The following is a 25,539-nucleotide window of genomic DNA, read 5'->3' on the forward strand; positions in this document are numbered from 1 at the left end:
GCTTTCCATACGGTATATACACTTCTGCACCACAGGCAGTCCCCTGCCCTCCAGAAACTGCTTCCTACCTGTACTGGTCTCACCACCTTTCTTGGGACTCATTGGAACAGATGTTTGTTCTCCTGGTTCTTTCTCCTTCCCTTTCCGTCGAATAGGACTTAGAGAAGGGGGGTTTGTTAGAGAAGGCAAAGCTGCCTAAAATAAAAAATAAAAATATAATGTGACAATATAATGTGACAAAGCTAATACAAGAACCAAAACCTGAAAGTACTAATACACAATTCCACTATGTATTGGGAGGTAGTAGCCTAGGCAACTCATGGCCTTTGAGCTTGTATTACAGAGCTCAGATAGTGCAAAGATAATTTTACTTTCACTCACACAACTGCACATGGCAGTTATGGCCCTGAACTTCCTCACACGAAGAGCTTCCAGGATGTTAAAAGGACCTAAAGTGACCAGCACCCCAAACCTGTCCCCTCTAATAGCAGGCAATCAGGATAGTTTATGTGAACCATCACATGAGTAAGCACAATACAACATTTAACATCTCATTTTTCAAGTGAGGAAACAGGGTTCTGAATAAAGCCACCTGCTCGATGTCACAGCTACAACCCTATAAGTAACAACACAGCCGCGGCAAAGGCTCTCTAATATGTAACCACAAGGTGATATGGGACAATCAGGCTCCTATACACAAAGAGGAAAGGTGGCACCGGAGAGTAAAAACAATATAAGAGGCAGCACATGAGCTTTTTGCTCTGCTCCTCACTACTCAGCAAAGGGCCTACTCACCTGTGACCCCACCCTATTCATCTATTGGAATAAAAAAGAGGCAATGGGGGTGGGGCTTCAGTGAGATGAGGTCATGGTGGCACGATCCTCATAAACAGGATCCCTGTGCCTATGAAAAAAGACTCCAGAAGTTCTCTTCCCTATCCACCATGAGAAGGCCAGACTTTATCAGGGACCAAATCTGTCAGTGCCTTGATCTTAGAATTCTGAGCTTTTACAACTGTGAGAGATAAATAGCCACTGAAGCTCTGTTATGATGGTGACCCACAGTGACTAGGTGAGTCACTATGCACCTCTGATCCTTATCTGTAAAGACAGCAGCATATCAGGACAAATGGCTGCAGTCGGGCTGTGCACTGAAGGAGGCAGTAAAGCTGTAGAGGACAGGGAAAAAACTACCTTTTGGTGGAAAAAACCTGTTACAAAGCCACCAAGTGTATAAGGCCATCAGCAGAACTGTCCAGGAGAAGCACACCCAGAGACAAAAACCAGAGTAATGCCTGTCTAGAGGTAGGGGCATGGATGGATTTTGGAGTCACAGCTTCAGGATTGACTGTAGTGATGACCACAGAACTCTGTGGCATAATTAAAAAAAAAAAAAAAAAATCCAGGTGGTGACTCATACTCTAATCTCAGCACTTAAAAGGCTGAGTTGAGTTGAGTCAGAGGCTAATCTGGGATACATAGTAAGTTCCTGGCCAGCTGGCCTACAGTATAAGACCCAGACTCAAAGAACAAAATTAAATTGTACACTTGAACTTTATGAAATGTAAATTATCTCAATAATATGATTTCCAAAAACAGGCTAGTGAAGTAATTCAAATAAGATACGCCCGTTTATAGGAGACTGCAGAGAGGAGGAGGAATGTATTAAGGACGTGTGCACTAATGCAAAGGGTGTTCGTGCACATGCACACACAGGTGTGCTTATGCTGATTTTTTTTTTAAATAAAGACAGGGTTTCTTTAAAAAAAAAAAGACAGGGTTTCACTTTGTAGCCCTGGCTATTCTAGAACTTGCTGTGTGGACTAGGCTGGCTGAAACTCAGAGATCTATCTTCCAAGTACTGATATTAAAGGCATGTACCACCACTATCCAGCCTTGCGTAGATTTTAAAACAAAGTATTTTATGGGAAAAATAAAGAACAGTGACCTAAAATAAAATTGTGTGGTTCCTGTTTTTATTGTGAAAAAGTACAAAGGGAGAGAAGAGAAACAGGTACAAAAGAGGAAAGAAGACAAGAAGGGGAGGGTCTGGCTAAGGGAGGGTCTGACACACTTGAGTCAGCTTCACAGAAGCATCACCAGGATAGCAGGTACACTGAGCTGTGGCTCCACAGAGTTGAAGGACCTGACAGACATTGGCACATCAGCAGCCTGATTCCCTCGCTGCCTGTTCAATAGGTGGCTATTTAGTCCGTTCAGTTCTTAAGCCACATTTTAAGAACAAAAGTACCAAATGTGGTCAGTGACTCCTGTCCTGGCTGATATGGACATAGAAAATTCTCACTATGGTAGAAAATCCCAGAGAGTAAAAGAGAGAGTGCATGTCAAAAGGAGGGCACCTTTGACAGTGGACAGGAAATACTAAACTGAACCCAACAGTGCAGGATGTTGGAAGAAACACAAGAAGCCACATCCCTGGAGTATAAAGTAGCCCAGAGAAGAACAGGAAGGCTGCCAATGTACCTATAAAACTGAAATGATTGACCAAAGTAGGAAGTACTCTGAAAGGTGATATCAGAAACCAGATACACTTGAGTTAAAGATGCATGACTCAAGTAGGGGAACATGGTCCTGCAGAAAGGACTAAAGACCTCAACACAAAGGTCCATGTCTGAGCAGAAGGAAAAACTAGGTGGGTAGGATGATTCTTCAAAAGATTTATAGTGATGAGGAAAAGAAAGCAAGTGAAAGAATCTGGAAGATTAAGGGAGAATGATCACTACTGAGCTTCATGGCTGACAAACACGTATATACACGCACACACACGCACACACACATACAAAGTAACTATATTTTTATGTAAAATACAGTGTCAGAATAAGCCACTTTCCTTACTTACAAGAAATAGGGAAGGAACAGACTACTAACATGGATGTTCAGGAAATCCAGTCATTAGGCAGATGATAATGACTGCCCCCGTAAGAAGTTACCTTAATTGCTGGTCCAGGAGTCACATCATCCAAGACATGAGCGCAGATATTGACCACCTTCAGCAGGTGGGAGAACAGCTGCTCCACCATGGGCACCAGGGTCCGATCCCCCAGAGCAGGCCAGGCTTCCTCCTGTCTCGTGGCTGCTGAGTTGGCTTCTTCTTCAGAAGTCCATGAACTTCTCAGAGACTTGGGGGCACTAGCTGTGACACAGGCATACACATTACCCCACCTCAAATGTGTGAGGTGGGAAACAGTTCCGACCTAAGTTTCTTATACTGATCTGTGCTAGCATACTGCTGAACCTCTGTATCTAAACAGGTGCCTTACATGAAAGTGCTATTTGCCTCCGAAGTCTCAATGTTCCAAAAAAGTCACCACTATCCTCCAGCTTGGGTGTGATCTTCACAACTAAGATAGGTGGATTTGTGTTCTAGAAAGATCACTCACCTGACTTGAGTTTAAGCTAGAATTTGTAGGGAGACTGAGGGTGTTTATGTTGATGTTCTGGAAAAAATTCTAAACCATGAGTACAATTTTGGGAGTAAAGAAAAGAAAGTGGAAGAAGGATAATGTAGGCAGCATCTCCAGGCCTAATCTCCACCAAAATGACTCTCATGTCCTTGTAACCTGAGTACTCCTCACAAGCAAATCAAAGCTAAGTCCCAGAGCCCACCTCCACTTGTTACTGGTACCTGCAAGCAAGTTTCCAGCCAAAATCAAGGCATCCTGATGGGCTGAGAGGTCCAATGGGAACCAAGCTGATGAAAGTAAGGTGAGAATCATGGAGGCCATCCCCACAGTGCAGCTCTTCCTGGACTCATCAGAGGCACTCAGTGGGGGCACTCTGGAAGGAGATATTTCCAAAGTCAAACACAAAGTTTCAAGCATATACTCTTGTTCTCTAATGGCCCATGAAGAAAATATGCCATAGAAATCCATTTTACCTTTTACCTTGTTTGTTGATCTGGTTTGGGTTTCTTAAGATAGGGCCTTACTCTCATTTATGTAGTCCCCATGGCCTGAAACACACAGCCTACGCTGGGCTGCAAACTGTGTCAATCCTCTTACCTCTACTTACCAAGTGCTGAGATTACAGGTTTGAGCCACTATCATTTTAAAACTGCTAACCAACTAACACTCTTCTGTAAATCACGACTCTATAAACATCAATCAAGAAATGAATTTACACAGCAGAGTTCATTTAGAGAACTAATGATTATTCGGATGAAGTTTAAACTTTCTTCCCTTTTTGACTTGGCAGATTGTACTCCAATGTCAAAGTTGCTCAGAAGTCAAATGTACTGCAGGACCTATGCCTGGAACCTGTAGTTATAGTCAGGGTTCATGGAAGGAACAGAGCAATCACTCTAGATCATAAAGCAATCACTTTATGCGATCACTGTTAGTTGGACACTGAAAAGATTTCCTTCCAGAAGTTATGGGGAGCCCCAAAGTTTCTCGGTCATCAACACAAGTGAAAGCTTATATAATAGTACTGAGAAAATTCTATACCAGTTGGCAGTAGACCATCTACTGGGGAAATTATTTTGTAGGGAAACATAATGGAAGTACACAACTTCCTAAAGCACACCCTTGTAGTTCATCACAATTCAGATGTTAAGTCAAAACTGACTTTCATCATCCAGTAATTAAAAAAAAAAAACTAACCAGAAAGTTTTTACCTGCATATAAAAATTCCATAAATGAATCCACAGATCATACCCTCAGCCCCCAAAGATGCTCACAAGCACCTGACATTCATTAGAGTCACAACTGCTTCAGTGTCCCAAACAATTTCTCTATTCATTTCACACAGCTCATAGAGCAGAAACAAGTATTCCATCAAATATTTTTCAAACAAAGCCAAACAGAGCCAACATAAAGGAAAGGAAGGGAGGGGAGAACAGGGAGAGGGTATTGGAATAGAAAAAAGAGAGAAAGGGAGCCCAGCAGCTGTGCTTCCTGTGTGTAAACTTGACTACACACCGGGGAGTACACTTACCCACAATGCCATCCTAGACTCCAAGTGCAAACTGGAAAGGCTGCTGAAAGAAGACACAAGGCTTCACAACATCCAAACTGCAGAAGAAAGGAACGAAAACAATCACATCCAACACCACCAAAGGCTTACTGAATTAAACCTCTTGTGACCTATACACATACAAAAAAAAATTAAATAAAAACTGAGATTTGTAAAGAACTACTGAGTAGCTATCCTAGCACTGGACATATACACACTTTAAACAGCAAAGCTGGACACATCTATTAGTAAAACATTGTTATAGGCCAAGGAAGGGTAGCCGGCAGCTCCTGCCAGGAACTCTCACTGTCCTGAACCCAAAGTCTCCCTGGTAGTTAGTTTTTCTCTTTCTCCCTTAAGACCTCAACTCAAAATGACTAATATAAACCTCCAGATCAGCGCAGTGCTTTATCACAATTAAAGTGAAGTTTACGATATCTTGAACAAATTTAGATTTCAAAGGCATTTAGCGGGGCTGAAGAGAGGACTCAGATTTTGAGAGCAGTATTTGCTCTTCCAGAGGTCCTGAGTTCAATTCCCAGCAACCACAACCATGGCTCACAACCATCTATAATGAGATTAGGTGTCCCCTTCTGGTGTGCAGGCACACATGCAAGCAGATCACTGTATATACAATAAATAAATAAATAAATAAATAAATCTTTTTTAAAAACAGGAATTTAGTTTGCAAGATAGCTGAATCTCAACTGTGTGACTTCCTACAATATCCAGGTGTTTCTTCCATCACATAAATAAAAGTCTTCCCAGGAACCATTACTTTTGCATAATATTCCTCTTTCTGATTATAAAAGTTGTACTTGATTATTTTTTTATCTGAATGATTTTATTCTTTATTTTTTTATATTAGTTTATTTACTTTGTGTCCCAGCTGTAGCCCCCTCCCTCAATCCCTCCCAATCCCACCCTCCCTCATCTCCTCCTTGCCCCTCTCTTAGTCCACTTATAGGGGAGGTTCTCCTCCCCTTCCATCTGATCCTAGCTTATCAGGTCGCACCAGGACTGTCTGCAATGTCCTCCTCTGTGGCCTAGCTAAACTGCTCCTCCCATAGGGGGCTGGGGAGGTGAAGGAGCTAGCAATAGAGTTCATGCCAGAGACAGTCCCTATTCCCTAGGGAAGAAACTTGGATACTGAGCTGCCATGGGCTACATCCAAGCAGGGGTTCTAGGTTATAACCATGCATGGTCTCTGGTTGGAGAATCAGTCTCAGACAAGCCCCTGTGCTCAGCTATATTTGATCCTTGTGGAGCTCCTGTTGTACTTGATTTTTAAAAATGTATGAATACTTGAAAAATATAAATAAGAAAATGAAAGTTAACCACAATCCTAAAAGAAAAAAAAAAAAAAAAACAAAAACAAGCCTAGCAATTATTTTGCTTATTCTACTCTGAGTTTATAATAACTGTACTTATATGAATATTACTTTTTCTAACCTGGTAACAAACTACATTCCCAAGAGGTTTTTAATTCTATCTTTTTCATTCAGCATTAAAACTCAAGCTGTATTTCTCCGTATCATTAAAATTCTCCAAAGCCACATATCAACATGTGTCTAACATATCACTATATGTTAATACTTATTATAACTAGAATGTAATTCTCATATTCTTATATATTATATATATATTCTCATATTCTTATATATTAGTGGTTTTTTTTTGTTTTTGTTTTTGTTTTTCAGGACAGGGTTTCTCTGTGTAGCACTAGCTGTCCTGGACTTGCTTTGCAGACCACTCTGGCCTCTGCCTCCCTGAGTGCTTCAATTAAAGGTATGTACCATCATGCCAGGCCTGCAAGGCAATCTCTTTAAGTCCAAGCTAGAAGACTTACTGTGAGTGCCCGTGTAGTTGACGTAATGAGTTCATGAGAAACTGCAGCAACAACTCTTGAAAGGTTGTTTTCCATCGTAACATCTGTTATACTTGGCAGTAAGCTGTAGCCTCTATAGATTCTAGTATGAAAAATACAGAGAATCTTATTTTTCATGATCAAATGGCATTTAAGAGATTATGATTAAGGGTCAGTAAAGCAGCATTGACTTTAAAATAAAATAGAAGCTGAGGTCTGGTTCAGTAATAGCATGCAAAGGGCCTTAGCATGCAAAAGGCCCTTCCAAAAAGACTAGAATAAGGTTGTTCATCATTTGAAAAAAAAGGGGGGGGACTGACTTCTCCTTCACCAGACGCCCCACATTCTTTACAGTGTGCTGATGTTTTTTTGTTTTGTTTTGTTTTTCCTTCTCAAGTTAGTTTTTTGATAAGAAAAAAAGGACAATCATTTAGGAGTAATGACTTCAAAATCTGATGAGCTGAGTTCTAAATTCAGAGAAAAAAAAATCAAATTACCCTTTGAGCTTGGAAGTCATTAGGTAAAGTTTTTGTTTTTTGTTTGCTGTCTCAAATCAGCAAAACTGAAAGGTATTCTGTATATCCAGTCTTAAAAAGAATTTAAAGGACAAGAGTTCCAAGTGCACATCTTATTACTGCTACTGTAATCTTCTTTGCAAACTAGTTTTCTGATGAGAGCTGTACATTCACTAGAGCCTGTTATGTACATTCTTGTTATGCCAATCTACTGGCCAGGTAGTACAGTGTGTGGTCAATGGACCCTACCTCTGCTCTAGCAACACTGGCCTGAGAATCAGCACTGCACATACAGTCTGATCCTTGGATCAGCCCACCCACTCATTAGCAGGAACATTAAAAGAGCAAAAAGTTTTCATGGACAAGTTTTCAGACAGCATGTGTCTTTCACAAACAAAAACACAATTGTCAACATGAAGAACTTAATGAGCTCATTTCAAGACTGAGGACATCACTGCTATGTGACTGAGGCAGGAGTTAACCACAGGGTGCTGTGGCAAACCATGACGTCAAATAAATATCCTGTTAATGATATGGCCTCCTCCTCCTCTAAATGTTGTGTGTGGTTTTCAGAAAAGAGAACAGGAAAGCAGACACCATGAGAGGCACAGGTTGCTGACAAGTGAAGGGGCTCTGGCAATGTACCTGGTTATGGTGCTGACAGAGAAGTGCGACGGTGGCTGGGTCTCATGCATGAGGAGTTTCAGGTAAACACTGCTTTGATCTCTTGCTACAGCCACTACTGGATCAGCCTGTCCTTGGTCACATTTATAGAACAGCTTTGGGACAAGCCTGCCATGAAAGGAAAGCTGATCTACACAGAAGGTACATGAAATTCACCCATCACCACACCTTTGCCCAGGCAGCTAACCCAAACCTATGCCTACAACAGCCACCAGAGCTGTGGACAGCAGTTACTTCCAGGAGGCAGAAATAAACAGGACTCTCTTTCCTTCTTAGTGCTGGTCTCTAAACTACAAATCTTGACAATGAAAGTACATTAGTTTTACAGTATAAGGCTAGTGCTTGGCTTTTGGAAATTATCATTTTAGTAAGTACTTTTTAAATAATTAAAAGGGAATCCTTCTACCTTTCCCATTCTTGTACTATATATTTCAACCAAAAAGTAATGAGAGAAATACTGGTAAACACCTTGTCAACGATGCTGCGGCAACATGTCGCACCCTGGGGTCTTCATCTCCAAGCAAATAAATGACCACATTATTGAGCACTCGTTCTTGTAGTTTTAAAAACTTTAAGAGACAGAAAATAAAAATAATTTTAATTTCTATAATCAACTGAATTTTATATATCTCTTTTTGTTGTTTTTGTTGTTGTTCTGGCTGGGGGAGTTGGGATATTTTTTGAGATTTGGTCTCACTATGTGGCTGACACTGAATTCACAGGTATCTGCCTACCTTTGTCTCCTTTGTCACAGGTATCTGCCTACCTTTGGGATTAAAGGCATGCACCACTACATCCAGCTAGATAAGGAAGACATTTTGAGAAGCTAGTCAAGAAGAGTTCAAGATGACTTATATTAAATTCATGCCATATACTGACAACTTTCATGACATAAAGTACTAAATATGTAACACAACATAGACATTCTGTAAGACTTCACACCTTTAGGGAGACCCTGCTAAGACAGTTTCCAGGAGATAGGGCCCACAGTCTCACAAAACAAACTGCTTACCCCTGTATAATGATGAGCCCCTCGGTGTAAACTTTCTGCTTTTGCCTCCAAAAAACTCACCAGCCTAACAAAAGAACACATTCAACAGTGATGTCATTCACTTAGCAAACACAGTGCTGGCTTGCAGCTCACCCCAGTACCCTGTAAGTCTCTCAGAAGCAGCTCAAGTGTGCCTAAATAGATTAATTCACAATCTTCTATAAATTCCTGACCAAACAAGTGAGCACTGGATAAATAGCTTTTCATCAAAATATACGCCTACTACTTCAAGACTAAGTTCCATAAATGAGCACAAACACAAAGAGGGCAAGCACATTGCAACTCCCACCCAAGTGACCAGCTATGTGCCCCATTCCACAGTCATCATTGCAGTAACAGAATAGTCCTTCTTTCAGAGATATTCTGAGGATGGGACACAATAACCCACAGGGTCTACAAAAACCAATGGCTTCAAAAACCAATCAAACAGGCTGGAGAGATGACTCCATGGTTTGACTCCCAGGCAGTTAACAACTGTCTATAACTCCAGTTCCAAGGGTTTCAACTCCCTTTGCTGGACTCCATGGGCACTGCAGCATTGTAGTACACACAAACATTCATGCAAGCAAAAACAAAATAACAAACAAGCAAAGAACATTAATAACAAACACAAAAATCTGAATAATAAAGGAACATTTCCATTCTAAAAAAGCCTGTTAACCAAAACTTACTGTAGAGGAATTTTAACTTAGAACATGGCTGGTCTGGCAAGAGATCACTTCAAAGACCTTCTAGGTCTGTGTGATCTGGCTGGAATACAAACATGCCTTTAATCCAGAGATAGAGGCAAGCAGATCTGATATCAAGGCCAACCTGGTATAGAACAAATTTCAGGTAAAGAAAAGCTTAGGTCTAGGTGTAGTGGTACATGCCTTTAATTCCCAACAATGAAGGTAAAGTTAGTTGTAGAAGAATGTTCCCATGTTTGAAAGTAATGTTTAATTGAATAGGGGAAAAAGTGATGGATCAGAGAATATTTGACAGAATAGGATAGGCCCAACTCTCAGGAGAAGAGAGAGGAATAACCAAACAAAGCAATTCAGGAGCCGAGAGAGAAGCCAGACTTATTCAAGTCAGCTGAAAGAGGAGTCTGAGCCAGAACTGGCTTAGAATCAGCCAGCCCAAAGCTCAGTAAGAACAAGAAAGGGTGAGCTTAAGTCTCAGAGACTGAAAACATTCTAGGCCTAGGTTGGATTTTAGAGAGGCTAGAAGCTTCCGGGAATAGGCCTAGGATAGCAGACAGAGGCAATAAGCTTCCAAGACAACAACTGAAACAGACAAATAAAAAGTTCCTTTTAGGGGCTGAAGAGATGGCCTAGTGGTTAACAGCACTGTCTGCTCTTCCAGCAGTCCTGAGTTCAATTCCCAGCAACCACATAGTAGCTCAATAACTATCTATACTGGGATCTGATGTCCTTTTCTGGCATGGATGTGTTCATGCAGATAGAGCACTCATATACATAAAATAAATAAGTCTTTAAAAACTAAGTTGTTGTTTTGTTGTTTTGTTTGTTTTGTTTTGTTTTTTTACCTACTCTGAGGAAACAAAAGATAAATCATGTTAAGTTTTGGTGGGTTTTTGTTGTTGTTGTTGTTGTTGTTGTTTGTTTCTAGGAGGAGGGTGAGCTACCCATGTCTCCAGTCCCTCAAGTTATTTTTTTGTTTGTATGTTTTTTTGAGACAGGGTTTCTCTGTGGAGCCTTGGCTGTCCTGGACTTGCTTTGTAGACCAGGCTGGCTCAAACTTACAGAGATCCGCCTGCCTCTGCCTCCCTGAGTGCTGCAGCACTGAAAGAAAGCAGCTTTGCAGTTATTTTTTTAAACTGTAACAAAATACTATTCAGCTATCTCCCTTAAATCAGAATAAAGGTAAGTACACTTAAAACAAACAAACAAACAAAACACCCAAGTAGAGTTGGCAGTCTTTTTTAAAAGTTTGAAACAAGGTTAAAAAACAAAAACAAAAACAAGGGGGGCTAGAATAAAAGCTCAGCAGTTAAGAACACTTTCTGCCCTTCCAGAGAACTAGTGTTCAGTCCTCAGCAACATTAAGAAGCTTTAAACTTTAAAGCTTTAAGCTTTAAAACGTTAAGAAGCTTTAAACCATCTAGCTCTGCTCCAGAGGATGTAACACCTCTAGCCTTCTCAGGCACTTGCCTTCATGTACACATACCTACAAATACAGACATACACATTTACACATAATTAAAAATAATACAACTACATGCTTTTTAAATTCTCACCATCTAGAAAACCAAGACAAACAGAAAAATCTATCCCACTTCCAATATCAAAATCTCCAAGTTCAGAGTTCAACAAAAAGTACTGTGAACTATCACATGTTCTCTACCTAAACCACAGATGATCCTAACAAGCAGTATACATAACAGTCATGCCAACTGCAGAGATTTCAGGAGTTTCTTTCAGTTCATAATTTGAACTTCTGAATCTGAACTTGGCTCCCTCACCTGAAGTCAATCTCTGCAAGAGTTTCGAGCAGCTCAGTCCTCACCAGCCAGTAGGAACTGTTCTTCAGAGGCAGCATTTCGATGAGCAGTTGTAATCCCAAGTCACTGTAGCTGCTGCTGCAAAGACTCGGGAGGCAGTACTGAAAAACCCAAGCCAAGGCAGAAGGCATCATAATCAGACACTTCATCTTAAGACAGCATTCTTACATACACATTTGTTTGGTGCTGTTCAATTTTTAAGCAGCAATAAGAATGCTACAGGTTCTTGAAGTATTCAAGATACATCCTTATTTTACTATGTTTGAGTTTAAAAGTAAAAGTGCCCATTATACCTAACTTTTGTTTCTTCCTGCCTCCCATTACTTCCCCATGACTCCTGAGCCACAGTCTCAGGAACACTAATCATCATGTGAAAAGAACTCTCAGGCCAAGCACAAGGACAAGCGACCCATATCAAGGAATATCTGAGATGCTACTGGATTCTTTTGCAGTACAAGGAAACAAAGTGGAGAGTGGATCTTGTACAGTTATTGCCCCTGGGGGTTCAGAGCCTAAGGGCATTATCCTGTAAGTACCCTATACATGGATGACATACAGAGTCTACCTAGCAGCATAACACCTGTGCTATAAGTATATCTCCTTTGCTCAAAAGATACAACTGACTAAAACTTAACTTAAAAAAAAGAAAAAAAGAACAACAACAACAAATAAAAAACGGTGCTGGGTACTAGAAAGATGATTCACTAACTGGTTAAAAGTGCTTACTACTCTTTTTGAGGAGTTTGGTTACCAGCATTCATTCACATCAGTAGCTCATAATACCTAATCTCGGTTCCAAGGAATCCAGTGTTCTCTTCTGGCCTCTGCTGCTACTGCCCTCACATACACAAATTCACTCTGTGAAACACACACACACACACACACACACACACACACACACATGTGCATTAAAAAAAACAAAAGTTAGAACTAGAAAAACATACATTACTTTTGAGATCATTAAATTTCACAAAGGAACGGTATTCCCCTTTCTAGATTTAACCCTGTGTTTTTGTTTTAACTTTCTCTGGTTAATATTGAATGGACAATTGTGACTTATGAGCCAGCTGACAGGAAGTGTTCCACCTTCCTTTCACTTGACGAAACAAGGCTTTTAACAAAAGACTCAAACACTGAGGCTAGTTAAATAATAACCATAGTTTCACTGCAGCTCAACATTCTACCATCCTAAGACAGTATTAATTCAACAAAGTTTGTATTTGATAATACCAAAGTATGTTCCTAAACATTCTCTTTAGGGGAAAAAATGTTTAAAATTAAGGATTCTAAGAACTAAAAGTTGATTAAATTTTAATATTATGGCAATGTTTTCAAAAGCTAAATAACAGGTCCCTGAAAAGTACTGTTTATAGTTCATAGAAATGTGAACTACTAAGCTCCAAACTGAATTGTATCAATGGCAAGCTCACTAAGCCAAGGAACAGTTTATACAAAATACTGTACTCACCCTCACAGCTGTACAAGCCAACTTGCAAGTAACAGAAGATTCATCCTTCAAGGTTTTCTGCAGCAAAGGAATGCAGTCCACCAGAGAAAATGTATTTCCTAACCAGAAGAATGGCAAGAAACGTCTCTATAGAAACAAGAACCTGAGAACAGTATCCAGAAAAGACAGCAAAACAAACTGTCCATTACCTGTCATTGTTCTGATGGTGCCCAGCCAGTCACCAACACGGAGGCGGGACCTGCTGAGGATGGAGCAGAGAAGAGTCCCACAGAGAATGGCAGTAGCTCCTCGGACCTGTGGGTCTCCGTGATGGATGTAGTTCAAGATGTCAGAGACATACTGTTCCTCTGTGGACACAAATGGCCCAGCCTGTACCTTCTCCACCATCAAATTTATACTACAAATAAAGCTTCATTCTCAGAAAAGGAAGAAAAGGGAGCATTTTACATCTGCAAAGGACTTGACTGTAATTTCCTAAGTATAAGAGAAGTTTGGGATCTAAAGGTTCTAGATTCAACACATTACAATTATCTCACTACCTATGAATTTCCAACATGTGATTCCAAGTTGTCAGATTCAAATCAAGCTTTCAAGATTACATTTGAAAATAAAGATTAGAAACAATCAATCTAGTATGTATTTGTTAATTGTAAACTCATTAACACAGGTTTGCCTTGTCACCCAAAGAAAGAAAGAACGTGGAAGATACTTTCTGTTCCATAAAAACTGTGCCCAACAGGAGATAGGGTGTGCTGTTGTCATGCCTAGTCTTAGTCTAACTGTGGATGTCTAGCCAGGTGAACACTGCAGCTTGGGATTTTTGTTGTCATGTGTATGGAAACTACACACATTAACATGTAAGGGACTAAGAACATGACCATGTGAACATCTGGAGAGCTCTAACACAGCTGAAACACATAAGCTACCTGGAAATACTAACTGCCTTAAGACAAAATAAGGCAAGACTATGAGATAGCTTAAATACTGATTAACTGGGAGAAAGAAGTGAATATTCAACATACCAGAACTTTCCATGGTGTCAAGAGGTACTTTATACAGTTTGCTGAAGAAGGATTCTGGATGAAGGGCCACAGCTGCACCAATACAGCTGAGGGCCAGGGCCTTAACACTGACCCTCACATCCCTATCTGGAACCAGTGCTGCAAAAAACCACCCAGGCCCTTTTAGTCTTTTCCAAGAAACAAAACTCACCCCTCTCATCGCCCCCCCATCACCAAATAATGGAAAGTAAAGCTCACCCCAATAACAAGATTCTAACAAACCAACAAAATGACTTCTGAACCCATCAGTATCCCCTCAACTCTGCACCTACTCAGCTGTGCTTACCTTTCTTTTCCCCAGTTAACAAAAAGGAAGCAGATAAAAGACGGACACAATGGACCAGAGGAGCAGAATCATCATCATTAGGATGTCCTATATCACCTTTGATTCGGCAAGGCTAGAACAGAGAAGTAAACATTTTGATTCACTAGTTCAGTCAACAAAATGAACCACATTAGGTGCCAGGGACAGAGATGCCTAAACTTGGCCACCTCCAGGCTTGATCTCAAAAAGAACACAGTTGGAAGCCTAAAACACAGGGCCATAGGGCTGTGGCAAGAGACAAGCTTAGTATGGAAAAGGTTCATGGGGCAGGAAGGTGCTAAAAATACAGCATTCACAAAACACTGTTCACATTGACAAGCCACAAAAGTCTATTAGAAACTGAGTTCCAGGCCAGCCTAGGCTATATAGTGAGACCCTGTCTCAAAACAAAACAAAACAAACACACAAACAAAAAGATGCCAGGCAAAAGAAAAAGCCAGAGAAGCCCAGAGGTTGGAATAATACAACAAAACTTGGAGGGTACTCTCAAAAGATGCCATTTTGACTGGTGGAATTAAGTGACAAAATGCATTCCTGACCTCAATGAATTTAAAGTTAACTGTAAATACATCAGATGTGCAGGTAAAGCAAACAACAGACGGAGATGTTTTAAGCAGTTGAGTGAGCAAAACCAAGAACTGCTGCAAAGCTCTGCACAAGCCTCAAATAAACAATACAGGTATCAGCAGGGTAGACCTCAGCATGGGTATATCTGTGCAGGGAAAAAGGCAGAACGGATGCAACTGTTAAGAATTTGGGTATCCTTGGAGAGCCAAAAATGAAGGACAGAGGCCTGGGAATGTCCAATGATTCTAAGCAAAGAAGTAAACCCAGAGCTGGGATAGAAACAAATTAGAGTGGCAAAAGGCAGGGAAATTCCAACCCCTCCCACACATGCTAGCTCCTGCTATGTAGCTCACCTTGCTTTCTGGGTCACCGGCGTCAGCAACCTCATCTCTTGATACAAACTTATCTATACTGCTGTCAGAAGGTTGCCTGCTATGACCCACTCTTTCCAATAAGTGTGCCTGTTGAAGAGCTTTAAAATAAAAATCATAATTAAGTGACAAGTTTCCAATCAAAATATGTATATTTAATACAGAGATAACATGAAGGTAGCAGATATAAATCAAAATCTGATTATACATAGCTTGCGATTTTCAGTTGCTTTTTACAACTCAAAAAATAATGATACTGAAAGGTTTCTTCTTGAAAACAAAGAAAACAAGCAGAGGTGGTACATGTCCTCAATCCCAGCACTTGGAGGGGGAGGGGCAGAAAGGCAGGCAGACCTCCAAGTTTGAGGCCAACCTGGTCTACATTGTGAGTTCCAGGACAGCCTAGACTACACAGAGAAACCCTGTCTGGAGAAAAAACAAAAACAAAAACAAACAAACAAAGATAAAGACATCTAAAGCTTAAAACATGTCCATCATATAAAGTGAACTTACCCAGAGAAGAGTTTCTGAAAACAGCAGAGACTTCACCAGAAAGAACACCTGCAGCCTCCTCCTCCTCCTGTGGCTGACCTATCTGCATGCCCAAATACTGGCTGTCGGCACCATCTAACACCTGTACAGATAAAGCGGAACTGTCAGGCATAAGCCCTTCCACATGAAGGAAAACCACAAACAGAGCTGAGCATTTTATGCATGTAGAATGCAGAGACCATGTTGCATAAATGGACATTCAGAACACAATTACTTATTCAGTGCCCATAGGTTAGCATGTGTAAGAACAAGCAAGAGCTCTTCACTACTATGCTAAAAGGTTTGCTCTGGAAAGTTATCTACCTACACAAGGCCTGCACAAGATAGGCAATTACCATTCTATGGGGATAGGCTCCTGGAGCCATGCTCCTTGCTAAGAATACATAAGTGGTTAATGATCGCTAGGGTAAACATGTTCTTCAATGGTATAGATATTTATAAGCTGCTCATGCTCTAGGAGGTAGTCCTTATCTCATACTCCTTTTAAGCAGTCCCAATTAAACTATTGGTTTGTCAAACTAGACATAGGTGGAATTATTACTTTGGTCTGTCACTGGTGTCCGATATGTGGTAAACAGACATTAGTTTGTCTCCTCAGGAGAAGGTCATACACAAGCTTTTATAGCTCTAGAAATACTAAAGAAATTTCAGTCTGTAAACATCTTTTTGATATTTAAAAAAGTCTTTAAAAAAAGGACATGAAGTTGGAAAGAGGTGAAAAGTAAATCTGAGAGGAGTTAGGCAGAAAGATGAGGGGTTGTTGGTATAATGTTTTTGTGGAATATATACAATTTACCCTTGTTCATTCAAATGCTGATTTCTCTACCCCACTATCTGGTTTCAATCTGGACACTGCACTGTGATACTTATTCTAAACATCACCTGTCTCAAGTTTGTGTAAACATGCCACCATTTGTTTTCTGTGTTTTCAATAAAACAACCAGTCATTGCTGTGCAATGGGGAGAATAGGGTAGGACATACTGGTGGGGGTGGGGGAGAAAAGGAAGCAAGAGAGGAGGAGCAGAGGTCAGGAGGTGAAGTCTTGAAACCAATGAGGAGGGATGAACCGAACCTAAGATATGACTAAAAGCAAGTATAATGGGTGAAATCTAATGGTAGGAAACTATGTGGGCTTGGAGGTTTAGGATGAAGTAACTATTGCCCAGCATTGTGCTCTAGGTTAATTAAATAAATCCCAGTCTCTGTGTGGTGATTTGGGCATACAGCTGGTTTAGGAATGACTTTGATTAACTAAAGGATAAGTCAATAACAAATATTAATAACCCACAACAAGAGGTAAACATCAAAATACATGCATAGAATTCTCAAAAAATTAATAATATTTTAAAAACAATCTTTATCTTCATAAACAAATTTTAGAGCAAATGAGAAATAAAGACAAGGCTTTTAGATAAGAATCTAACAATAAGTTATTTCCACTGAATTTATAAATATTTCCTATGTCCAGCCATGAACCTGGGACCAATTCTGTGGCGAAAAGTTCCTAGAAAGAACAGCAAGGTGGAACAAATGAGAACTCAAGGATGTGGAGAAAACACACTGCAGACTAGAGCCAAAATATCTTAGGGCATCAGGGCATCATTAACCCCTTGATGGCCGTATATTATCTTCTGTATGTGACCTAACATCTTTTGTTTCTTTGTTTTTTATTTTGAAAAAGGGTTTCTCTGTGTAGCCCTGGCTATCCTTGAACTCAGAGATCTATCAGCCTCTGCCTCCAGAGTGCTGGGATTAAAGGTGTGGGCTACCACACCCAACTGACTTACCATCTTTCAACTCTTAAGAAACCTTTAGAATGTACACACAGAACCTAGTTTCCATTAGTTGAGACCTCCCCATTTTACTGCAATCGCCTGAGACCACCAATGTATTTGAAAAGTGTCTTGATTTATGATTTTTTTTATTGTTATAAAAACTTCACCGAGCTGTCACCACATTGGAACACAGAAACTAGAGTAACCTGAATCTGTGTTTTTGGGCCACAGTCACTAATATTTGGCTTCAAAATAAACTTACTCTTTTCCCCTCTGAGGTGAGAGCTATATTTCTGTATCAGCAATTCCATATTGCAAAATGTTTTCTAACCATTTGGAATCTCTTTTTTTGTAATTTACCTGAAAAACTGAGCAATATCAGCTAGAGAGATAGTTCAGTGGCTAAAGAACTCACTGTACAAGCATGCCAGGCCTAACAGTGTGCATCTGTCACCCCAGCTCTAGGGGTTGGGATGAAGTAGGTCAGAAGTTTACTGGTCAGCCAGTCTAGGCAAAAAGGTAATCTCTAGGTTCAGTATGAGATCATGTCTCAGAAAATAAGGTGCATTAGGGCTGGGGATATAGCTCAGTGGGTAGGAATGCTTGCTCTACAACCATGAGAACCCAGAACTTAAAACCCTAGAACACATGTAAAAATCCAGGCATGATTGCACAGGCCTATAATCCCCAGCACGGAGGTCACCAATTAGTAGAGGTAGGTAGATCTTGTAACCTCATAGGCCAGTCAGCCAAACCAAAACTGTGAGCATCTAGTTCACTGAGAGACCCTGCCTCTGGGTACTAAGGTAGAAAGTGATAGAGGAAGATACCAGAGATGCTGCTCTGCCTCTTCTTGTGTATGCACATGGATGCATGGCTGCACAATCATGCATGTACACATACAATACACACACAAATAATTTTTCTCCATCATGAAAAACACATTACAAAATTTTCAATAAAAGACAAATAGCCTATATAATCAAAGGCAACTAAAAATAAATTTCCTGTACTATCTTCCCTTCAGAAGGTTTACCTAGCCTCTCCAAACACAGAGTAACTGCTCAGCAGGTGAAATGAGTGTCACTGTCATCATAAAGAACATCTATTGGCTACCTGGAGAGGCAGAATCAGGTCAGAGATTTGCAGTCACATCTTGTGTGTGAATGTGAGAGAGAGAACAGTGGGTGTGTAGATGTGCATGCACATTTAAGAGAAGAAATGTGGAGGCCAGAGGTCAATGTCAGGCATCTTCCCGTCTTCCTCAGTTGTTCTCTATTTTTGAGTTAAGGTCTCTCAGAATGAACTGGAAGCTCACCCATTTGAGATGAACTGTCTTCTACCTTCCCAGAGCTGGGACTACAAGCGCATGGTCACAAAACCCAACTTTTAACATGAGCACTGAGGATCCAAATTCATGCTTGCATAGAAGCAACTTACTGGAGCCATCTCCCCAGAAGCTGTGGTCACAATACATATTTGTTTTGTCTTGAATTCAGTGTTTTGTATCTATTCTGGGATCTCATTTATATTTCAGAAATGCTGGGTACAATAAAATTTAGAGGCAAATCAAAATATCCTGCCATATTATTAATAAAATATATTCTATAGTAGCTAAATATTTAATTATATACACTTAAACTATTCTACTTTTAGGTATATAGCCAAAAGAATTGAAAGCAGGGTCTTAGAGATATTCTGTAGAGCCACGTTCACAGCGCCATTATTTGTAATTGTTAAAATGTGAAGGTAACGCAAATGTACACTGACAGATGAAAGGATAAGCAAAAATGTGGTCTATCTACACAATGGAATGTTATAAAGCCCTTAGAAAGAGAACATTCTCACACATGCTACATGAAGGATTCTGTTAAGTAGGCCAGTCATAGAATAAATACATGATAAACATACTGCATGAGAAACCTAACATCATCAAACTTGTATTACAAAAAACATACCAATGGTTTCAAGAGTCTTTTTAGAGGGCAAGGTTTCAAAAGATGAAGCCTAAATGGAGGTGCATGGTGATGACTATACTACACTGTTTAAATGCATTTAATACCATTGAACTGTAGGTATGAAGAATGAGATGACTTTGTTAGTTTACTGAAGAACAAAAAGAGGAAGAGGAGAAGAAAATGGCTATTCAGAATACAGACTAATGTGGTTAATGCCTACACTCCCAACAGTCCAAAGCTAAAGCAGGAAGATCTCAAATTTAAAGTCAGTCTGAGCTAGGACCTTGTTTCAGAAATACAAAAACTGACAAGCAAGCATTCAAAACACCCACATAAATACACACACACACTCCATAATCCAGCACACACTTGCACCAAACTTTCTGATTGTGTAATCTTTGAAGTGATTCCTGTTCATGAACTCAGACATCACAGGAAAAGAAATATGGACTGTGGTATAAGCACACTGAAAGGTCAAAATGTGCTAAAAATAATACAAAGTATTAATATTACCAACAACATTTCATTAAGACCACAGACATTTACAATAATGAGCTACTTGAAAATTTTAAAGTAATTATTCAACAAGATCCAACCAGGTATTAATGGTATACCAAACGGACAAGGTGCATATAATTAATTTGACTTTAATTATCATAGCTCAATACAAAAGATACTAGGCATCAAACAAGTTCTTTGTTAACCATTTGAGCTGGAGTCTTCTGCACTAGTATATGAAGTAATATAAAAAAATGAGCAGGAGGGCCCAAGTGTGGGCATCCAAGAATAAGATCAGAAAGACAAAAGGGCCCAATACAAAAGAACCAGGGCACACCCTACCCACTCACAATTTCAGAACTGTCAGAAGGAGTCACAGCTGAATCAGGCCCTTCAGTGGTGGTCTGAGAACTGTCGCTGATGGGTGAGGAGGCCTGGGTCCCATCATTCAGGTCCATGGCAGGGTCAGATGGAACAGCACTAAACTGGCTGGAACTGTGGCTCAAGATGTCCTCCTCATCCCCATCAGTAGCAGCACTGGTCAAGTCACAGCTGGACAAATCCACAGAATCTGCTTGAAGTGTGTGCTGGGACCGAGGCTGTTCAGTAATGATGTCGTGACCTACAGAACCAGGAGTGGAAACACCCGAAGAAGCAGCAAGCTCTCCACCAATCTCACTCTTCACAGAGGCTAGAGACACAAGAGAAACTCATTTGTCAAACGGTCAGAGAAAACAGTAGCTAGGAATCAGGGGTATGCAAAATGACAAAAAGTTCACTGTATTGAATCTTCTAACTATAACACAGCTTGGAGCATAGTGAAGAAAAGGTCAAGTGGCACAACGGAGCTGGTTGGAACAAGCAGATTCTTTATGGCTGTGAATATTCTCAAACGTGTTCCATCACAAAACCTAAGTTCAAGTTCTTATGCAACTCTAGAGTCACATATAGAATGTCTGTAACTCTGGGGCAGCAGAAGGAGGGATGCAAGGAAACTCCCAGGAACTCTAAACAGGCAGCAACAGCACAACAGTGAATACATCACTCCTTTAGGATGGGCTTTCCTTCTTCCAAGTCCTGTTCTTCACTCTAATCCTAGCCTCCTGTAGGATAAACACACTCTACATCTTCCTAATTTAATTGTGAAATTCCCACTTACAAATACTATGTGAGATCAAAATCACTTCAGTGTGCACTCGGTAATAGTAAATGCAATATTTAACATTTATTCATCCTTAAATGTTTGGAAGGACTTGCAAAAAGAAAGTGGTTGATCTACATTAGAGGAAATGAAAGATGCTTATGGTTAGGAACAGTGAGATTGTAATAATGAAAGTGTGTGCTTTTAAAAGGCTGATAGCATGGTTGGTTTTATGAAATAAAACATTAAATATAAAAAAAAATCACTTCAAAAACATGAACAAGGTGTGAGCAGTGGCCCCTGATGAAGGCAACTGGGTCAGAGGCACTTGAGTTTGATACTAGTCTGGAAAGGCCAAAATTTTTGTTCTGATGACTTTTTTATCTTGTAAGCAGGGGGAAAGTCCACTGACATTACTCAGGTTTTCCATCCTAAGGATCTCTGTCTTATTTTTATTTACCTAAAAAGCTGTTGACATTTTATCTAGTTATTACTGTCTTAAAATAATACCTGTATTTTGTAAAGTACACAAATGTTTACATAACTACCTGTAAGCAAAAATATATTCTTTCAAGTTAAGTTGCCCACAGATAGTTCTTCAACCCACTGTCCTGATCATAACCCATCTAATTCATGAGACAACTCTACGTATCATCCCCTACCAAGTATTATAAATCAAATTTTGAACATCCTAAACAAGAAAAGCACACAGTCACACACATTTAGACTAAACATTGTAAAAGCAGCTGAATCATAAAAGCCACTTTCTAAGCAGGCCATCCCGGTCCCACAATGTTGTCTGCAGGCTGAGGAGCTGAAAGGGGCATGAGATAGTAGATAATAAATGAAGGCTGACATTGGCAGCTCTCGGTTGATGATGACAAATACCTGCAAAGGCTGAGCTGCTGACATCTGACCTGGATTCCGAGTCATCTTCCAAGCCTTCTTCTTCTCCTAACAGCACTTTACCTAGTAAATAATACAGCAATATTCCTTTTTAATTTTGCTAAAAATAATGTTTGTTTTTTTTTTTAGATCAAATAAATAGTCAGGCATGGTGGTGCACACTTTTAGTCCCAGCACTCAGGAGGCAGAAAGCAGTCCAATCTTTGTGAGTTTGAGGAGAGCCTAGGCTATACAGTGAGTTTTAATACAACATAGTGAGACTGTCTCAAAAAAAAAAAGTCAAATAGACATATCTAAATTGAAAATCACAGACATATTTAATTTACCCTCATACAATTTATCCATCATGTATGTTATATTACTACATTGTTGAAAAATGAAAAAAGTAACTTTTAGAATACTATAAAATCAATAAGGCTAAGCAAGAGGCAGAAGCAATGACTACTGAAATATGCCACAAAATAATTTTTATTGGTTTAGATTACATTACAGTTAAATAACTTATTATTACTTAATAAATGAATGAATAGCTAATGACTGAAAAGTCCAAATCTACCAATCAGTCCTTGGAATATCCATGTTCTATCTCCAAAGACAAATAAGAACTTTTTTATCAAACTCTTCCATATAAATAAGCCACTTTCATTTTATTCTCTTTTTATATTCTAGACTGTACATACGAATATGAAAGGACAATGTATTTTCTTGTAAAATTTTAAAAATATTTTTTATAGTCTATGTTTAAAGTTATATTAGGAAGAAAAATCAGATGTAATATCTTTACATTTATACTACACACAAACATCATTAAACAACATCATTACAGTTTAATCATCATTACGGTTCAATCAGCTTGATTGAACTGAGAAATGACTAAGAGATTTCCAGAGAGTTAGATTAACTAAGAGGGAAGATTGGTGGTCAGTGTGGGTCACGTTGCTCATATGCTGAAATAAAAAATTAAGAAAGAAGCAGCCCACCAGTACAGGTAGAGGCCCCTTTCTGGTTGCAGTGTAGTGAGTTGCTCTGCCACACCTTCCCTGCCATGATGGACCAAGACCTTTGAAACAGTGGCCATAAATAAATCTCTACCCTAAAACTGTTTATATCAGGTATTTTGTCACAGCGAGGAAAACTAAAATGAATACTATCTAGCTACTAGCTTCTAAGGTTACTGTTCTTCAAAGAATAAGAATTATGATAATTTCCATAAAATTACATGATGTAACAACATTAAAGGCACAAGCTAACTGGCAAAGAGAACATACATCTACACAAAAATACTAAAGAGCCTTTCATTAACAGAACACATAGTTTAAGAAATCAAATAAAACTCAAAAACAGTGAATTTGGTAGTTTTTACCCACCAAGTCAATGGCTGATGATTATGCTCTGGGAGAAATTGCCCAGGGCAGATTACTTGAAGATAAACTAGGAAGGCTGCCAACAGAAACGAGCCTCATGGACAACCTTGACCTTAGCTGAGGACTGCGGGCTCCACAAATCTGCCTTTATTTATCTGGCAGATTACACGTGTCTTGGTTAGGGATTCTATGGCTATGATAAAACACCATGGGGAAAACTGAAGGAAATCAGAGCAGAAGCCTAGAGGCAGTAACAGAAGCACAGGCATTGGAAGAATGCCGCTTACTGGCTTGCTCAGTCTGCTTTCTTATAGCACCCAGGACCACTAGCCCACGGGTGGCATTGCCTAAAGTAAGCTGGACCTTCTATCGTCAATCAAGAAAATGCACCACAGGCTTGTCAGAGTGACTTTACCAAGTGTCCACAGATTTCTCCTAGTTCAAGAATAGACAGTAAAATGCCTTAGAATTCTTCTGGCCTTTAAACATTTGTAGTGCTTTCTAAAATCTCAGTTAAGTGTCTCATACTATGAAGAATCAAACATTCTGCTTTCTTTTTAAGAGGAGAGGTCTTGTCATGTAGCCCAAAGGATTCCTGCCTCAGCATCCAGATGTAAACTATGACATCTAACTCCCAAATTCTTCAAGTAAATGATCCCTTAATTCAATGCGACTAGAATGTTATTCCTGTTAAGAACTTGTTCAAAAGTGAGGTGTACCGTCATCCTAGCACTTGGGAAGTTGAGGCGAGGCAATTTTGAAATTCAAGGCCAGCGTGGACTACACAGTGAGGTCTTAAAACTTAAAAAAAAAAGAAAAAAAAAAACAAATTGAAAAAAACCTTCATTTAATATGGCAAATAATATTAGTTTTTAAGTCTCAAATGCTCAAAGTCTGACACAGAAAACAAATTCATCTTTTAAAATTTTAAAATAAAAATGTCAGCAATTTTTTCCCATGGAAATCTGTAAAGGAAATTGCTGCTGTTGTAAAATGACCACGTATATAAAGCAATCAGGTTATAGCAAAAACACTGTAATAAAAATAGATCAGAATACACATATGCAAGAAGTTAAATATGGCTGAAAATCGATAACCAGGCATGAATAAAATGAGGAACAAAAGCAAATAAACTATTTAATATATCTAATAATAAAATTTCTTAAAAAGGGAAGTTACCTTTATAAAGTTCAATGATACATTCTCTAAAGTAGTACTAAGCGCAACTGCATCTTTAAGATTTCACTGGAAAACAGCCAGGCCTTACAAGTCACCTGTTAAATCACGGAAACAGCTGCAAGAACCTATAGCCCACAAGGTTAAAATATTTAACCTCTGGTCTCTTGCAGAATGTTTGCTGACCTTTGACATCAAACATTAGAAATTATGATAAACAATTTTGATCTAAACAATTTTTAAAGGACAGAAAACTTCAGATTCCAGCAGTATTCACATACTCACTCTCTGGGGAGGAAATATGAGCAGAGTAAAGCATTATGCAAACACAGAAACAGTAGTTCAATTCAACACAAGACTCAGTTTTGAGATAGTCACCTTTTTGCTTTCTTGAGAGAACAGGGCTGCATGAGGAACCCCCTCCAGCTGTAAATCACAGAAAGTGACAGAAAAAAGTAAGGTAAACAGGCTGCTAAAATTTGCAAGGAATTCAAAAACCCTCAAAAATCTTGACTCAAATCCTAAAATAGGGAACGTGGACATATTTCCCAAGGACATGTTTAAACATCACAGTGTCATGCTTTAAATGTGAAAATTACACTCATGTTCAAATATACAGTTCTAAAGATATGACAAAAATGGCCAAAAAAGCTCATATAAATTGCACTTTAAAAGCTAAATTAAAACTGTAAGATCTCACATTATTTGGACAACCAATGGTCGGACAAACGCTTTCATTAGAAACAGTTACTAGTGATATGCATTTCTGTTCATTGGTT

General features: G+C 39.4%; 1 protein-coding gene across 2 annotated transcripts in view; it reads right to left on the reverse strand.

The window, feature by feature from the left end:
- The window catches only part of Htt (huntingtin), a 137,008-nt gene that overhangs the window by 75,350 nt on the left and 36,119 nt on the right, over window positions 1-25,539 (reverse strand). The window contains exons 10-27 of one of the 2 annotated variants that reach the window (XM_060365463.1): window positions 25,139-25,186; window positions 22,203-22,283; window positions 20,524-20,795; window positions 15,903-16,023; window positions 15,372-15,490; window positions 14,413-14,524; window positions 14,088-14,225; window positions 13,254-13,412; window positions 13,066-13,163; window positions 11,559-11,698; window positions 9,053-9,116; window positions 8,509-8,609; window positions 8,002-8,148; window positions 6,824-6,944; window positions 4,957-5,033; window positions 3,647-3,798; window positions 2,952-3,154; window positions 69-195 (exon numbers count right to left, since the gene is read on the reverse strand). In XM_060365463.1, the coding sequence (XP_060221446.1) occupies window positions 69-195; window positions 2,952-3,154; window positions 3,647-3,798; window positions 4,957-5,033; window positions 6,824-6,944; window positions 8,002-8,148; window positions 8,509-8,609; window positions 9,053-9,116; window positions 11,559-11,698; window positions 13,066-13,163; window positions 13,254-13,412; window positions 14,088-14,225; window positions 14,413-14,524; window positions 15,372-15,490; window positions 15,903-16,023; window positions 20,524-20,795; window positions 22,203-22,283; window positions 25,139-25,186 (2,280 nt within the window). Of the gene's footprint in view, window positions 1-68; window positions 196-2,951; window positions 3,155-3,646; window positions 3,799-4,956; window positions 5,034-6,823; window positions 6,945-8,001; window positions 8,149-8,508; window positions 8,610-9,052; window positions 9,117-11,558; window positions 11,699-13,065; window positions 13,164-13,253; window positions 13,413-14,087; window positions 14,226-14,412; window positions 14,525-15,371; window positions 15,491-15,902; window positions 16,024-20,523; window positions 20,865-22,202; window positions 22,284-25,138; window positions 25,187-25,539 lie in introns of both variants that reach the window. The other variant, XM_021643667.2, reaches the window with a different exon arrangement.

Source organism: Meriones unguiculatus, chromosome 12, assembly GCF_030254825.1.
Source record: "Meriones unguiculatus strain TT.TT164.6M chromosome 12, Bangor_MerUng_6.1, whole genome shotgun sequence".
Lineage (NCBI taxonomy): Eukaryota > Metazoa > Chordata > Mammalia > Rodentia > Muridae > Meriones > Meriones unguiculatus.